General features: G+C 39.3%; 1 protein-coding gene across 1 annotated transcript in view; it reads right to left on the bottom strand.

Annotated features, from left to right (window-relative positions):
• The window catches only part of LOC134530022 (uncharacterized), a 231,586-nt gene that overhangs the window by 113,200 nt on the left and 99,776 nt on the right, over nucleotides 1-18,610 (bottom strand). Inside the window, exon 3 of the mRNA XM_063364550.1 lies at nucleotides 766-988. Coding sequence (XP_063220620.1) covers nucleotides 766-988 — 223 coding nt within the window. The remainder of the gene's footprint in view (nucleotides 1-765; nucleotides 989-18,610) is intronic.

Genomic DNA, 18,610 nt, shown 5'->3' with positions numbered 1-18,610 from the left:
AACCCCGAAGTTGCAAAATGCCTACCCCTAACCACGCCCCCCCCCCCCCCCCCCAATTTTACAGTCAAGAGCTACATTATAATTTAATGTTTTTTTCTTACCAAACTCTTTTTAGAATGTTATTAAACCGTAAAATACAGGGTATAATTATGTCTACTATTTTATAAGTCCAAAATAATTTTTTTTATAAAATATTCAATATGTTTTTTTAGTTTGTAAAAAAATTATAATAGTTAAACATGTAAAAATAAGTAGAGACCGGAAAAATTCGCGTATTCCTTTCGAGACAGGCTGGAATCCAAACTCGTTTAGCTTAATGCTGCGTCAGTGATTGGACCGCAATTTACCTTTAAGGACTCTGAGCCGATGGCAAAGCACTCAACAAAAGAAGTATCGAAATCATAAGAATCGCAGTAAAACAGGTGTCCCGAGTCGGTAGCCAATGACCAGGTGGTAGTTGCCCGAGTACATAGAGAATCGTGGAGTCTTGAGTCCATCCTAGTGGTCATTGAAACCGCGAATTTTTTCCAGTCCGTAGTTATTCCTTACCTGCACTCTTTTTAGAATGTTATTTAACGTGAAAATACAGGGTATAATTATGTTTACTATTTTATAAGTCCAAAAAAAAAAAGCTCTATTTATGTAATATGCAATATGTTTTACTTAGTTTGTAAAGAGGTAAGATAGTTAAACATGTAAAAAACGAACAGGGGTGGAGGTGGGCCTGAAGGGGGACCCAGGACTCCACCCTCGTGCGTGACGTACCTGGCAGCCCCGCCTCGCCCTTGGGCCCGCGCGCTCCCGGGTCCCCGTGCGGGCCGTGCGGCCCCCGGGGTCCCGGCGCGCCCGGCAGTCCTCGGTCCCCGCGGTCCCCCTTGGAGCCCTGCGCGCCCCGCGGGCCCGGCGGGCCCCCTGCGCCCTGCGAGCCCTTCTCGCCCGGCGGGCAGTACTCCTGCGTGGCCGAGCAGAAGCCCTGGATCGCCTTCACCTGCAACACGCGGCGCGCGCGTCCCTTAAACCCACTCGCCGCTCACGCGCAACATCTAGCCTCGCAGACGTGTTTTTGACGTGACAACGTCTAATAAATCGACGAACGCCGGCTGCACGCACGAACAATTGTCCCGTTAAGCACATTGTCCAGTTACACTCATTGTACGCTTGCGCCGCATATATCTCTATCTTCCACTCGATTGGAACAACCATCGATTTTTACTTTTTCGAGGCACATTGAACTTGAAACACTCCCCATTCGTTTCCTACTTTTCCCATCATCGTCCTATTCTTAACAGAATAACACAGTTTTAGAAGAAGTTAAATAGCAAACATGTATAAAAGTTATATAGTTAAAATAATCTGTTCTTTAAAGTAATAAACATATTTGAATTAATGAGTGCAAGTAAGAGTAAATTTATCAATTAGATTGTATATATCATTTCACTCCTTCTTTGTATCCATACAAAATAGTGACAATTAATAAAAAATGATTCAATTTTATTCATAAAAGTGTGCAATCATTTCATCAATGTTTTGTTATGACGTTGTCACGTTAAACTATCGTCCGTAAACCGACTTTACAGACAACCAATTTTTTTTAAACTACATTTCTGGACGCACCCGCCGCTAGAATGCGCTGCCGGAGCAGCTACTTCGACTATCGAGTCATTCGATGTGCAGACCGAAATTTTAAACAACACAATGAAGATGCTCCGGTAAAAGCGATAAAGTCTTGTAAAAAATGTTTTAAACCCTAAGACTTTAGACCTTATTTCAACAAGTAATACCTATTATTAAAATACTGCCCATCTTGTTAAACATTCATTAAACAGTTGATGCTATAAAATTGGTCTTGTGTCTTTGTGAACTTTGCGCCATCTGTCCATAGATAGTAGCACCGTATATTGCACATTTCCTTTCCTTTACTTCCGTCGCATTCACGAACTTACTCCAACCCAATGACATATACCGAGAGCTAAGATGTTACACATCAAAAAATAAATGTCTGAACCATAGGCAGAGATGTTAGTTTTTTTGGAAATGTATTTTCCAGTAATATTTCCGGACAAATGTCTGCTAGGGAGAAATATTTTCCATCTATTTATACTTCAATAGAAACACAAACATAAGTTTTATGAACCATTTTACATAAACTTAACCAATTAAAATAAGTTATCCATTAGGTGGTAAAGAAAAAAAATACTATAAAGTAATGGCCATATTCCACAGTTCTGTACCTATTTCAAAGTTTTTTTTCTTCTATACTGTAATAGAATGACAATGAGAATTTTTACAAGTGGTATGAAAAATTCATAATGGAGTATTAATACTAAACACTTTATTTACATACATACAAAAACAACATAGACAGCTTGTACAATTACCTAAGTATATCAACATATCTTCAATTATGTAAATCAATTTTGGTATTAGCAAAAAGGAACATTTTGGAGAAAAATACGTGGTTAAGTTTTTCCAAAAAATCTCCCCAACGGCAAATTTTCCCAATCATATCTCTAAACACAGGTGCTTCAAGCTGATTGTTTCAGGTTTGCATAGCAGATATTACCTTTGAAAGGTTTGCATAGCAGATAACTGGCGATTCTATCAGGTCTGATACAACATTATTCTTTGTAAGACTTATAATAAGACTGTAAATGTCTAGTTCTTAAAATTATTATCTCAGATTACGTTTTTCTTAATTTATTTGTAAACACCAGTGAAAGCTTAAGAATAAGTTATTTGTGTGTGGTTGGGTTGATTTGAAAAGTACTTTTCCGTTCAATCCAGCAGGTGAAATTGCCCCAAGCATGTTGGGTCGATAAAAAGGGGTTAAAATACAAAAAAGAATTAATTTATTCCCTTAGTAGGCATTATATTTTTGATGAGATGTTCTTTGATATTTTACTAAAAATTTTGTATTAAACAAATTGTTTAAAAAAACTATTAATTATTTTATGCCAACCATCTCGATAAACACTATGATACAAATTCATATTACGAAAATAACCTCCTGAAAAAAATTCATAATTAAACACTGTTTTACCTTTGAAGTGATAAATACTACGTAAATAAATCAAATTTCACTATAAATATTTTACATATGTTGGAGGAAAAAAATTTCTTAAAAAATTAAATAAATGTTATAATTTTTTGTGTTTTAGTCAAATAAGGTTAAATGGAAATAAATTTATTTCTTTATATGTTTATATTAAATTAAGAGAAAACATAATTTACTGATCGAGGACTATTAACGTAAGGAATTTAAAATAAGTTTTATCGTAAGAATATATATATATTTTTTTGGGTCGTAAGGCCGGTGACTGGCGACTACGCAGATCAAACTCGTGCTCTAGAGCCACTTGTTTTTTTTTTTTTTTACCTTGCGCCGGCCGCCGATCGCACGCTGCTCGGTAATCCTCCCTCTTAACAGCCCCTTCCCTTCTCCCTCCAAACTCCGTCGGCGACTTGCCCCCGCACGGGTCCGCCTAACGAATTCTTCCTCAGATAACAAGTTTTATGAGACGATGTCTGAGGATGAGGAAGAGGAGGGGGAGGGGTATGAGGAGGGGGGATAAGAGGATGGGGAGGGGTAAGAAGGTAGGGAGGGGTAAGAGGAAGGGGAGGGGTAAGAGGATGGGGAGGGTTAAGAGGAAGGGGAAGGGTAGGAGTAAGGGGAAGGGTAGGAGTAAGAAGAAGGGGAGGGGGTAGGGGAAGGGGAGGGGGGTAGTGGATGGGGAGGGGGTAGGGGAAGGGGAGGGGGTAGGGGATGGGGAGGGGGTAAAGGATGTGGAGGGGGAAAGGGGCGCCTTAAAGCGAATCAGGGTGGCGGCTGGTTGAGCCTGTAACAAGAGTTGCGAAATTTCAAACAGTGCTGCAGCTTCACCTTGGGGTGGCGTTTTTTTTGTTCCCCTCTTGGCACTTCTATCTACCTCCCCACTCTTCCCCAAATATTTATATGTAGAATGTGACCATTTAGCAATTCTAGTACAGTTTAGTGACCTCGATTTACACCCAAAGATAACGTCAAGTATTTTTTTTCTTGAATTAACCTGAATGCTTATTTAGACCACAAAAAAAAATTATTCCCACACTAGCGATTGTTACCTTGTAATTAGCGGTCATCTGCGAGGAAAGCCACCGCCGTATTTGGACGGGCCATTCAGGGCGTGTTTGCTTTCGCGCTGATGGCTATGATTGGTGTACTGACATTATACATGCAACTGAAAGCAACCCAACCAATCACGAAACGCAGACGATGATACAGTGTTTTAATACACAACTCGTCTCGAAATATTTTCCGCGAAAAATACATGGTCCTAATTATATTTTTTTTTATTGTGCCCCTGCCTATCATCAATGATATAAGTGACACACGCAACACTAAAATAACTCTTGAAAGGCCGTTATACACACTATGATTTATAGTCAAAACTGAACTTACTTTAACATTATTTATTTGAAATATATTTTAGGAAACATTCTGAAGAGTAACTGAGTTTCAATCGTGAGCGTGTTCACCAGCGAACAGGTCTATAAGGTCAACACACACGCTTTCACTGGAAGCATATTCGTCCTTGTAGCTGGCGTGCGCAGAATTGGTTTCTCTTCCGTAAAAACCTTTGAAATCAATCTGTGATGATGGCATTTTAAGCGCGCATTCACATTACAACAAAGCACAAAAGATCATGTCGCATTTGATTTTAAAAGTAATGTCTTTTTTTCACTACACACTGAAAAGTTTCCAGAATACCATTTTAGCGACTTGACACATTTGAAGTAGTTCTCACTAAAAAGTTATACATTATAATATTTAATTTTGAGAAAGGTACCAGCTTTTGTCCAAACATTATTTTTGCAAAAGACCTATCATAAAAAAAGGTAGCAAAATGTAATAACATAAATTTTCTATGGAAAGACACCCTGGAAGTCAGAAAACAGATTGAACAACAATAAGCATAAAATGTACTGACCTGACTTATGAGAACTGTCAAATCAGAAAGAGGTCACACGAGACCGACTACAACTTCCAAACACAATGTTTAAAATGATTTATGCTTTCAAAAGTGTGGGATAATATATTTTTCAAAGATATAGTGATGTTAGTTGAAGAATGTTTTCATAAAGTAAAAATATATATTTATTGCTCGTGAAACTTTTTCCGGCCCACGTCTTGCGTGAAATATTTCCATGAGGGGTTAGAGAACGAGTAAGTATTAAATAAAGCAAAATAAGGATTTAGTGAACTGCGAAAGAGAGAGAGCGTGAGGAAAAATGGTGCAGAGGTGAAGTGTAAAGGGAAGCTAGATGTCGGTGGTGGAAACGGTGACAGAGAGAGGCGAGGAAAAAAAAAAGTACTTCAGGGAAACTTCTTCTTCCTTTTCTTATTGCACCGCGAAGAAGAACGAAGACGGATTGTTTTTCGGGGTCCTCCGTTTACATTAATCTGCCGAAATTTCCAGCTTGATGAAGAACTATTCCAGCAGTTCCGAAAAGAGAAGATTTACTGAGGCGGGGTTGGAAAAAAATAAAAGACGAACGCGACGAATCCTCACGGAGAAAATAATAAATCGGCCGAGATATCCTGATTCAGATCCAAGAGATTTCGGATTCCCTGCGGAAAATATTCAAATCCAATATAATTTTTTTCCCTTATCTTTGGGTTTGTTTAAAGTCAAAGATTCACGACACTGCTGAAAGTTCATTACTGTGGCACAAAACTTAATTAACCTAACAATCCGCTTGCAGGAGGAAAGGACCAATGTTGGTTCGAAAACAACGAACAAACACCATCTTAACGGTGGTTTTGACTACACTCGGCAATGGCTGGACACAAAAGCCAAGATTCATTCAATCTAATTGTTACTGTCCCAGCTCGTGTTCCATCCCCCTTCGTGACTCCGCGGAACGAAACTTTGCCGCGCGGATAAGACGCCTTGATTCCGGCCGTGGTTTTGTTATCTCGGCTGCGTTGTCGAGCCACACAGAGTCGAGTGTATGGAAGGTAGAGGTGTGCCAATTTCCTCCGTTTCTTCCCGACGTGTTGCGTGCAGTGCGCATGTCTCGAGAAACCCGTGTGTAGTCTACGGAGTCTGTGGTGTGCAGGGCGGGAGGAGTTGAGCAAATTTGGAACTGCGAGGGAGGGTGCGCTTTAATTTCCTGCCGCGGAGAGCGACCGAGAAACCCACGCTGACAAACCCCTCCCCTTTTCCCCCCTTTTTCCCTCCTTCCAACCAACAACGTATTGGGTGGTTCTGATAGCGGTTAACAATCAGAGACGAAGCCCACCTCAGACGTAACGTCTGAGGGAAAAGGCGAGGACTTTAAAAGCTGTGTCCAACCAACAGACCAGAAACGAGGCGGTGCACAGTAAATCCACGGACCTTTCAACGGAGAATTCGCCTGAAATGAACTAAGACTTCTTCATAATCTCAGATAACTGGATCTTCCGTATAAACCACGCCGTATTTCGAATTCCAAGTTCTGTGTTACTCTGCAAACATGCCCATGGAAGCAAAAAGAAAGTTTTTGCTGTAGACTCGAAACGTTTTAAAATGCTTTGTTAATATAATAATTTTACCAGTGTTTATTCGTCTTCAAAATAAGTGAACTGAACATGCGTAAACTTTCGAAGATAACAGCAAATTTTCGAAAATCACTGGATAATTGTAACCAGCTTTTAGAGGTTTTTTTTTTTTAAGGTGAAGATTTCAAACAGCGTGGGGTCTCTCTCCGTAACACAGGACCTCCATTACATCATAAAGAAAGACCCTTATGCTTACTGCACTGAAATTAAATATTTTCATACCGCATTTCGGCAAAGGTAGTGTTGGGAATTGTAATCACTACAAGGTACATACTATGTATTACTAAACAAAAATAATTATCTAGCAAAATATTTTGTACTGATAAAATAAAATCTATCAAGGAGAGTGCAATCAAAACATTATTTATTTTCATATCAAACACCAATTTTGTCGATTATAACGTGCATGAAGAACATACTATAACAATGCCTTCCAGAAGGAGGCGGAAGAAATTTTTAGTTTTCCGTGTTTGTAGAAACACAATTTGTAAAACATCCACAACGCAACTTATATTTTCTTAAGATAGTTGCCGGAACTAAAATAGAGGCACTTATTAAAATAAATGCGAATAACGACTTCATTTATCTACTGAACAAACAAATATTAATCCATGGCATGTATAAATGACATATTTAATTAGAAAACCACTTATAATAAACATTAAATACTTAATATTTAAAAAATAATTCATACCAATAAATGTTTATAAACAAAAAAAAACATAAACTCACTAGATCTTTTATGTGTTTTACAGAGCCAATATTTTTTGGGTTTGTAAAAAAAAGGTACGGCTTATTTACAAAAACAACTGAAGTAAACTAACCTACAAAATCAAGGTAACATCTACACTAAAATATTGTTTTCAATGATTAAAGTCAACACACGACGAAAGAGGTACGGCTGTCCCAACGTTGGTGATTAATACCATCCTTTGTGACAACTTTGCTACACAATAATCACATTAAGTTTTTTCAAGCATCTGAAGCTACACGTAAAATTCGTGTAGATACGATGCATTTAAGCCATACGTCAAAACCCAAGTACACTTTACTCTTTTTGGTGTTGGGAAATTTACATACCACGCCTGCAAACATCGCAAAGAAATATCTACCAGAATAAATAGAACCTAACAAAGAATGGTATTAATACAGAGCCAAGAAAGTGGGATGGGGTCCGATGGCCGTGGTCGCTGAGGTCTGGCTTATGTTGCGAGAGCCGATATTTAAATTCCCCTAATCCCAGTGCGCCTCGATTCATGAGCAGAGAGTCGGTAGCTGATTAGTTCAATGTTCTTAATTTAACTTAACCGACTCGAATAAATTTGTCGTTACTTATCTGTTATCGTTTATTCTCGATAGTGCGTTCTCTTAAATTTTTTTCTGTGACGCCATTCGCGACTTTTTATTCGTAGGGACAAAGATAGCGGAGAATCAACAAATACAAACTTTCGCAGAGTTTCCACAGTTGTAAACTTGAATTTTCGAATATGTACGGGAGTGTATGTCCTAACAATAACTACACATTTTTTTTCCCTAGCAAAAATTGAAATAATTTTTATACAATTATTTCTTTAACATAAGACATATTTAAACCAAAGGATACATTTTACTTACAGTACCCAACTATATTAGTAGTTTTTCATAAGTTGCATTGGCACTCTCTGATATCGAAAGAGGGGAAGAAATAGAAAAACCTGGACTTTCCAAAGATACCGTAGCGTTTTAAAGATTACTTACATATACTTGTAATACCCTTTTATTACTTTCGATATTTTATATCGTTAAAAGCGCCATCGAGTCTACTCGATGTCTAAATACATCGATGCATGCAACGAAAAACTTAGAATTACCTTCCAGAGCCTTAATTAATATTGAATGTCACATCAAGCCGTGCGAAATAAAAACGAACGTATATTTCAATTTTTCATGGTCCTGGTAATCAAAGTGGGTACACAAACTATATATAAAAAAAAAAAGGACAGCAAGACTTTCGGTACTTGCCAGTGATGTGTAAGCATCTAACCTTTGTAAAGAGCAAATTCATGTCTTATCATGTTGCAAATAAACTTATAATACGAAATTCGGACATGAAATTTAAAGTAGAATTCTTAAAAATAATGACGAGCGTGATGAATGTAATTAAATTACTAATGTAATAACCTAATACATTTTAAAACACATATTGTAACACTAAGTATATATCTGTATATGTGTTTTTGCTTAAACGACTGAAATCAGTCTGTAAATACTACTAACAAACAAACTCATAAACTAACAAACAAACACTACTACAAACAAAACTGAACCTTATTGAGCTGGTTAAACATTATTATTATATAATATTATCTTAAAATGTTTTTAAAAATAAAAAATTTCCAGTTACGAAATTTGAACCACGACTATAAGGTAAACACGCAAGCGCTCTATTGCTGTGCTACCGAGACCGTTGACGCATTGCAAGGAGAATATGTAACTTACTATAATTAGTGTAATGTCAGTTTCCTTAGGTTATATTAAAACTTGAGATTACTTTTTACAGTGATTATTTTAGTTTACCAAAAATATATTCTGGGTTGGTTACAATGTCATAAAGTTTTATTTAGCAAACCAATGGGTTTGGAATGTACACTAATGTTTACGAAATTGACTATATACCGGTTTATGTTGCAACACGTGATTCCCACGTTTCCGTTCATCGACTTACATTCCATTTTCACGAAACTACTCCTACCAAATGCCGTATACGGAGAGCTAAGACGCTTACACATTTAAAAAAAAATTCAATAGTTTATTACGCGCCTTAGCCTTAACTAACTGTGTATGTCCGTAGTATTTAGCTGACCCCGAGTGGGTTGGTAAAAAAACATTATAAGTACTCGAAATAGTGATTATTGTTTTCCTTGGGGTTTCTGATATCACTCCGGGTGAATGTTGGGATGATTTCTTGCCATCTAGTGAGACTGCTGTCGGCGAGATGTGAAACCCAGGATTCAGCCGGCGCGGCGCGCGGCGGTCTGAAAGTGTTCGGATGTGTTCGGATGTGTTCGGCCCTCCTCGGGATCTCCCCGCCTTGCCGCACGCAGCAGCGGTCCAGTACCTCCCGGGAGCCCCCGTCCAGCCAATATCCGCAGCAGACCGCGCGCACAAATCCCTCGCAATTATTTAGCCGGCCGCAGGAGAGGCTATTATCCCGCGGATCTCTCCCCCTCCTTCCATGGCGTCCTTCCCCCGCGTGATGGCATGGCTTCGTGGTCAGGAGGACACGCGTGGACGGCGGAGGTCTGGCGAAGAGGGGCGAGACTGCAGGTGGCAGAGCTTCGCGAACACAGAGCGAAGGACGACAGAATGCCAAGGTACGCAGAAGCGCAGCTGTTGGATCGCTCGCTCCCCTAAAACGGATGAACTCAACTCGTCTCATTAAAAGAGTGGGAAAACGTGGTGGGGGAAACGTCTGCATGGTAAGTGTGAGAAGCCGTTTTATTCTTCAGCTGATTGTTGCGCCATGTTGGTTAGACAGACGCCCAAAAAATTGCCTGAAGTTTAGTGTTTGGCATTGTGGAAATCGTTTCAAATAACTTTTTTTAAATATAAAAGTGGCGGTTTTTAACGACGGAGATTCTAATTCATACTTACTAACCATCATCAGACATAATTAAGCACTATTTCCACATTGTTCCGGGAAGGGCAATATGACGATGGCGAGGTTAAAAAGTGACTCAACTACGTCACAGATTGCCGTCTCCTATAAATTCCTAGCTCCATGGCTCGTCTGTTTCGAACGGCGACCCTCGATAGTTACCATTCTAGAGACCAACAGGTGCGGCAGATAGATACCCTTTACGGAACTTGTCACGGTGAGAAGACACTTAATTCTCATTCCTGGCGACCAGGCCTCAAACTATGGTTCCGCCATCCTTACGTAAGTACTCCTCGTTTTACGAACTCCCTCCAGGCAACTGCTGGGGTGTTGGCACCTGGCCAATTAGCTTCTTCGATGTCCCTGCTTTGAGTTGTGTTACCTTGTCTCAACACCTCGTTCTGAACAAGACGCAAAGCCAAAATATCACGTACCGCCCTTTTTTTTTATTTTTGCCTACAGGTAGTTCATTTTTGAACGCTAACGTTTTATTTATAAAACTGTAAAAACAAATATTCTAACAGGTAATGTTTCTGAAATTAAATTAATTTAACTGTGTTGTGCACGACGTTTTGGAAACTTATGTACATATGACATTCCGACTGAAGAATGACATTACGGAAAAGAATTTTCTGGTAATTTTAATACATGTTAAAGCGTTCCATGTCCTGGGTGTATGCCTGATCCACCTCCCATTCGGCGGGAAGGATTCTCCAAAGCCGCGTTGTTAAGATTCTGGCACCTGGCTTGGAGTCGCAGCGCTGGCACCGAGCGGAGAAGCTCACCTTCCTCCTCTTTAAGGTGCGCGTGGCGGAGGCGTTGATGTACAGTGGAAAGAAGAGGAAGAAAATTAACTGCAGAAGATGAGAATCAGGACCGGAAAGGAAGGAGGAGGAGAGGGGGGGGGGGAAGTATTTGGTTGCACGGCGCGGCACACAGATGCGGACCCGTGGCGCCGCTTGCGAATATTACAGCCAGTTCGCGAAATGCGTGCAAGAAGAAAGGGGAGAAGGCGTATATCCAAATAAAAAAAAATAACAATAAAGCTGCCGGGAAGCAGCTTATGAACTTGTCACTCGCAGGGTTCGCGAAATCCTTCCTCCGAGCTCGGAGACGTTGTTGCGATTGCAGAACGGAACTTTCGAGCAGCGGCGCAGTTCTCAGGAACTATATTTTATTTGCTCGGCGACAATAAAGCAGGTCGTTGCGCTACCATCTGGCTGGCCGCCGCCCAGATGTTGCTGGGCGCGTGATGCGCGGGAACACAATAAAGGAGCGACGTCTAGCAGTTTCACACAATAGTCCAATTCCTCTGAGGAATCCCTTATATGCGAGATGGAGAGGAAACGCGTCCACGCTCAACGCTATTTGGGCGCAATTCAGAAACATACGTTTTTAGAGAAAACTACTGAAACTATTTGCAAGGAAAAAAAAGCTTCAGACTATGTCAGATGCATACAATTAATGCGATCAACATATGGTATACATTAATTTCAAGGTACCCGCTTAATCAGAGCTGTATTTGTGTTACTAAGAAGGGATGGAAAGTGTGACGCTTGCTGGTGCTTCTAGCGTGGTATCGCATCTAAGTGAAAGGTACGCAGTTTTTTCGTCGTGCATAGGACTATAATGAATTTCAAGCGGGAACCATAACATATGGCGGATAAATGAAGTTTAAGGTTTAACGGAAGTCCTTTAAATGGTTTCAAAAAACCTGTAATGGACGTTTCATGTCTAAAAATAACTCTAAAACCACGCGTTTCAGCCATTTTCACTCTCCTATAAATACAATTTAAAAATGAAATACAGAAACGGAACCAATTATGCGACCTTGCTGTATTATTAAATGCTTATGGTAAACGGACCCCACTCGTATATCTTGAGCAGTTTATAAATTGCATGAATTATTCTGAAGCTCTGCACACCGTAATATGTTTCCGGGTAGGCGTGAACCTTAAGAGGCCTATACAGACTGTATTTAGGATGTGATTGTAGTGCCTTTTGTTTAGAAAAAAATTACAACTTTCCATAATAGATAAGACCATCGTGTTTTTTGAGGAGATACAGAAAGGATTAATAAACATATCTTAAAATTTTATAATGTTTTTTAAAGTTCGGAATACAGGTATTATTTTAGATATACCTAATAAAATTATCACTACAAAGTTTCTGTTCATTTAATTGGAATAATAATATTGTACAAATAGCATTAGCGTAGTGCCACTTATAGTACAAAAATAAAGAAGTCTAGGTATTAAAAATCTAATGTATTGAAGCTGCAGTTATCAAGATCCGGAAGGCAGAGTACCACGATGTGACCTTGGCAGCCAGGGAGTAAACACGGCAGAAGAAATTTCTTCAAGAGAAAGAGAGAATGACGTCATTCGGAACAGATGTAAATAGACATGCTTACAAAACCGTATATCCATCTAAATTAATTAATACCAGTACTTAGTTAAATTCATGAACTCATAAATGCTTTTTGTCCATGTGGTATGTACATATGTGTTCAAATTGAATTACAGTTGATTAAAGAAGACATCTTTGTGCAACTTCTTACATTAATACATTATTTAATTTTTTTTCAAAAAAGCCAAATATAATTTGGACGAATAAATATTTTAATAAACTATAAACAACCTAAACACATACAAACGACAAGGTAGAAAAATAATCTGAAAATACATTTTGGCACAAATCATCCTTATCTAAAATTATTTCTTTTATTTTCTATTTATAATTATTATACTTTGAAAATGTTGAAAAGTTTCTTATTTCTAAAGAAAAAAAGGTCACATCTACATCATATTGTGAAACAATAAATTATCGCTTCAGTATTACAAAAAAACTATTCACAAGCAATAGGTTTGAATACGTTTGGAATAAAAACTGTGAACACTTTTCACTCACCGTAAACGCCACACTTCTTTCTGTATACTCCCTTGGTACCAGAATGGGAAAATTCTCGGTGGAACATAATTTCGATTTAGCATCATTAAGTCGCCTTGTTTGGCAAGCTTCAAATACAATTTGTATCAATAAATACTTCTGACATCTATCGACGAGGTAATGTTCACTTCTTTCTTCTTTTAAGCTTGACGTGAATGAAAATGAAGGCGGCCGCCACAAAAATCATCTGCGCTCATGATTACTGATAACCTGCCCTTCTGGTGTTATCTACGGGACGTAACGTTTGTTTTAGATACGGATACGCTGTAACGGATGAATGGCACGGTGTGAATTCTAACATCGTTGCACCGTGTCGCGACACAGGGTTATTGACGTGACAACGTCTAATACAACGATGAACGCCGGCTGCACGTACGAAAAAAGTGTCCCGTTACGCACATTGTCCCGTTACGCTGTGTCCCGCTACGCTCATTGTACGCTTGCGCCGCATCTATCTCTCTTCCACTCGATTGGAACAATCACTGATTTGACTTTTTCGAGGCACATTAAACTTGAAACACTCCCATTCGTTTCCTACTTTTCCTTTCATCGTCCTATCCTTAACAGAATAACACAGATTGGAAGAAGTTAAATAGCAAGCATGTATAACAGTTATAGTTAAAATAATCTCTTCGTTAAAGTAATAAACATATTTGCATTAATGAGTGCAAATGAAAGTAAATTTATCCATTAAATTGTAGATTTCATTTCACTCCTTCTTTGTATCCATACAAAATAGTGATAATTCAACAAAAATGATTCAATTTTATTCATAAAAGTATGCAATCATTTCATCAATGTTTTGTTATGACGTTGTCACGTTAAACTATCGTCCGTAAATCGACTTTACAGACAACCAATTTTTTTTACACGTAACGATGCCACGCGACGGATGATGTGCAGCACGTTGATGCCCACCTTTAGGCGAGCATTGGGGCGCGTGAGGGAGTGTGTTTGTGTGTTTCGTTGGCTTCCCCTGAACTCGCAAGTCCGGTAGTGGAGCACGCGCACCGTGATACCCGGCGATACAGCCCACCCATTACGCATGCAAGCAGTCGCTGCTGCTCTTCAAAATAAAAGGGGGGGGGGGGGTTGGTAAGGGGCAGGGAGGGGAGGAACATAAATTCCTGGCCGTTCGACACGCTAAAGCCGTTATCTTACCTCGCTCGACTACCAATTCCGTTTGCATACGGGAAGAGAAACTTTAAGCGTCGGCAGCCTGCAAATGCTGGAAAAGTCCGCGGATTTTTTTCTCTCCTTTACTGACTTTTTTTTTCGCTTTAGGGTGTTATGTATGGCAAGCAGAAATGTAAATACAACCTACAATTTTTTTTCCCCCACTCTTAAAACCGTTTTCTGAGCGAATGGCCACCATAATTCAAGGAATCGCACAAGTAATATTTTTCTCATCACCACTGCTGACCACTGAATGTCACATAAGATTAGCACAGTTGAGCATTCGTAACAATAAAAAGATTCTTTTAATGCACAATTCAACCCCTTATTTTAATTATTTCAATAAAACAAATAGTTTATTCTGTTAATGTACGCCGTAGTTACACTGTAGTTATTATAGAAGTTTGGTTAAAATATCACAATTTATAAATCTCTTGAAGAAGAGTAATTAATTTATTATATAATATGTGATATTTCGATGTAACCGATCAAGTATTGAATCAGAAAATCACTGTACTTTGTCCTTTAAATATTAATTTTTGATGTTTTTGAGTATAGATTTTTTCTGAAAATACGTTAAATTAATCTTCTATTTAAATTAATTACTCTTTTCAACTTCAACTTTTTAGGAAGTTATGTAAGTTTTCTAAGGTTAGTTTTTATTTATTCGTCATTAGTTACAATTATTAAAATGTTTACATTAGTCAAAATACTGCACGTAAATTAAATTGACTGGGTCCACTCATACACAAGCTTGCTTTTGCGATTGTTAAATTTCCTGTTTAATATAGTGAATTATTAACAAAGTGTAAACATGGATGGCCCCGTGTTAAACGGCCCGTTTTGGACAATGTTTACACACTGACGAAAAAGTGCTGAAATTATCCTTTGTTTCTTTTTTTTTATTGCCTTTAGGTTATATGTTTTGTTGTTAAGGATGTTGTAAGCTATTACAGTCTCACTTCAATGTAAATAATTCTTCAAAAGTTCCCATTCCTTCCAGTTTCATATCTTTATTTGTCACTTTTTTTGCGGGAAAACTCTTATAATAACTTATTTTTATTACTTCATCTCCTCCAGGGGTAGTCATTCGGTCGAGATTTACAGCACTTAACCACCACTTGTACTTACGACTGCAGGGCCCATTACCATTCCAGACTCGTTTAAACTTCTTTTACGACGTTTTACAATCCAGTTACTTTTTAGTGACATATTTATCTATTTTACGAGGAGTTTGAGCACAAGATTATACGTAACATTTTGGCTATTTCCTAATAAATAGGTATGTGTCCATAAGGCATACATCCTTAAATTCCTTAGCAAATGCAGCTACAATGGAAAGGTCACATTTCCAAGGTTTGGATGATATCCGTACACTTTTACTACTAATATACCACCTATCGACAGTTAGTAGCACTAATGTGCATGCAACCATGACTATTTCAATATTGCTATGCAACGTGGCAACATAAAATGGTTAGCTGCTGAAACAGTTTGCGAATTATAACAATTTTCTATGAGCCTTATGTACATTTGTAAGTTAAAGTCGGTCTTGGGTAAGAATTTTTATGTAAGTAAATTTTTCTCGTCTCTAATTCAATTACAACTGAACCATTATCTGCTTTTAAAAATCTCATGCAAAAAAAACTATAAAGAAATATTGTGCACAAACCAAAATAAAACACGATTCCTTAGCTTAAGGATGTAAAGACACATCATTGGATGCGATTGTTTCATCCGCAGAAATCTAGAATTATTAAACGCATGTATGATTGCATCGTTGTCCCTTTTGTGAATTCGTAAGTGAAGGAAATATTGCTATGTCCCCTACGATTCAATTCATATGGATCCATTAGCTAAAGAATTCACTAAGGTGCTTCTCGGAAGCAGTTTATGTTTATGCTGCTCAATTGAGCACACAGGATCTTGTTTCCTAAGGGCTGGCGATAAGGGACACAGAAGGTCCACGGGCGGGTAGAGTAATTGCACGGTTCCATTTGTATCATTTCAGATTATTTCCTTTATTTCACATTAATATGTACAGTTAGGTAACATTTCCACACATTTCAGTTCTTTCCTTTGATTTATTTCGTTAAAATTCAAGCATTTATCATTGTAATTAGATTTAATTAAAACACTCTTATTTCATTACAAATTGGGTCTTTTGATCCTTTTTCATGTAAATTTGCTTCATTTTATTTATTCAATTTATTTCTGTTGAAATCATTACATTTTTAATGTATCAAAATAATTTGTTTCTTATATTAGGTTTCCGATTCATTTCGTTATATGTGGATATATTTAATTTACATTTGTATCGTATCAGATAAAATGGTTATTTCATATTAATATTTACATTTAGAAAACATTTCCACACATTTCAGTTCTTTCATTTGATTTATTTCGTTACAATTCAAGCATTTAATTATTGAAATTCGATTCAATGAAAACACTCTTATTTCATTAAAAATGATTTCTTTTGATCTTTTTTCATGTAATTTTGCGTCATTTTATTTATTTATTCAATTACATTTAAATTGAAATTACATTTCTATTGTATTGTTACGAACGTGAGCAAGGCCGGGACACGTGCAGGTGCAAAGCTGGCTGGCGGCTGCCGCAACATGATATGCGCCGTGCTCGCCTGGAAGTTAACAAGGATTGTCGCCTCCTTCCCCCCTCCTTCACAATACTCCCCGCGCGGCGCCCTGCCTTTGACACGTAACTGACACCGGACAGCTGCGGAGTTACGCGAGCCGCTGACACGTGTTTCGAGAGATTTCTGCCGTCGGGTCGGCGCGGAATGACGCGACTGGCCCCAGCCGCGCTCGGGAGTTCTGGAAAGTTTCTGGGCCTATATATCTGCCCGGGACGCCGGCCTTGAGAGAGTGAGTAGAGAGAGTGCAGGCGGGAGTTTTCCCGCGGCGGAGTTTCCGGGGCGATTTGCCGCGGGTGCGGCAGAGTGGCGAAGTCCCTGGACGAAGGTTCCAGGGCAGTGAGTGAGTGAGTGAGTGTAGTCGGGAGTTTTCCCGCGGCGGAGTTCCGAGCGAAGTTCCGAGCAAGACGTCGAGTGGATCGAAGGCACGAACACGCGACCCCTGAGAAACTGCGTTCTGTTAAGCCAAGCCTGCACGCGCGTAACGAAACCCCCCGACGCGTGGCTTGAACGCGTCCGTTTGGACGGAGGTCTGTCAACCCCGTCAGCGATCACGTCAGTGCAACGTTGATGTCACTCGTAACACGACGCAGCGTCCCGCCACTTGTCATATTGTCCGCCGTCACGTCAGAGAACGGAGCAGTGTGTACGAACGTGCATTCGAGCCACGAACGTCGCTTATCGGATTACGCTACACTCTTGCATTCGCCCAGCGTAGTCACCATGGTCTGGACTGAGGAGACTGCGTTTCATTTTATTGCTCTGTGCGAAGACAACAAATTGTTGTGAAATGCAAGGAATCCACAATAGTTTAAAAAAGAAAAAATACGTCGCAATGATGCGTGGAATGCTATAGTTGAAGAAATAGAATTCGACTCCGAGGCATATGTATATGAGAAAGATGACATCTTTGTTGGCGGTCTTGAAACAGGATAAAGGTCAAATATAAAGGAGTGCTTAAATCAACATTTTGTAAATTTTTAACTTCTTCGACATATGACGACATTGGAAACGATTCAATGCAATAAAAAGATAAAAATTTATGTGTAGCAAAAAAATTAAAACCATTTTTTACAGTTAATTTCTTTACCTATTTTTATTCGTAGTAAGATGAATATGTGTGTATGCTGAGGCAGCCACTTGCAATTCACTCAAATGTATCATACCTCCCGACTTGCGGAACACTGTGATGTTCGCGGCGGTGAGAACTTCGACTCGACAGAGAACTGCCGCCTATTTGTCACGCGTTTCGTGAGTGCTACGCGCATTCCCTAAGCCTGTTACGTGACGGGGGTCCCGTTACATTGATTGCGTACGCAGCTTTACTTTCCGCGGTACGTTCGCGCAGAGCGGCGGAGGGGGTTTCCGTCGCTCCACGGCGCTTCGGGGTTCATGGCCGGTGTCAGGCGTCAGGCGTCAGGCGTCAGGCGTCAGGTAGTGAGACGGTATAATAACCACGGACTTTAGACAGAAAAGGATGGGAGTCAGCGCTGTACGTTTTGAGTATAGGAGGATAAGGTTAAAGGGCCGGAAGAAAAGAGGGGAGGTTGTGTTTACGGTGGCGATGTTTTGCGAAAGAGGCCCCGACCACGATGCGGGAATATTTGTGGTT

This window comes from Bacillus rossius, chromosome 3 (assembly GCF_032445375.1).
Source record: "Bacillus rossius redtenbacheri isolate Brsri chromosome 3, Brsri_v3, whole genome shotgun sequence".
Lineage (NCBI taxonomy): Eukaryota > Metazoa > Arthropoda > Insecta > Phasmatodea > Bacillidae > Bacillus > Bacillus rossius.
Note: the sequence above shows the minus strand (reverse complement) of the source record. Positions and strands in the feature narration are given on the sequence as shown.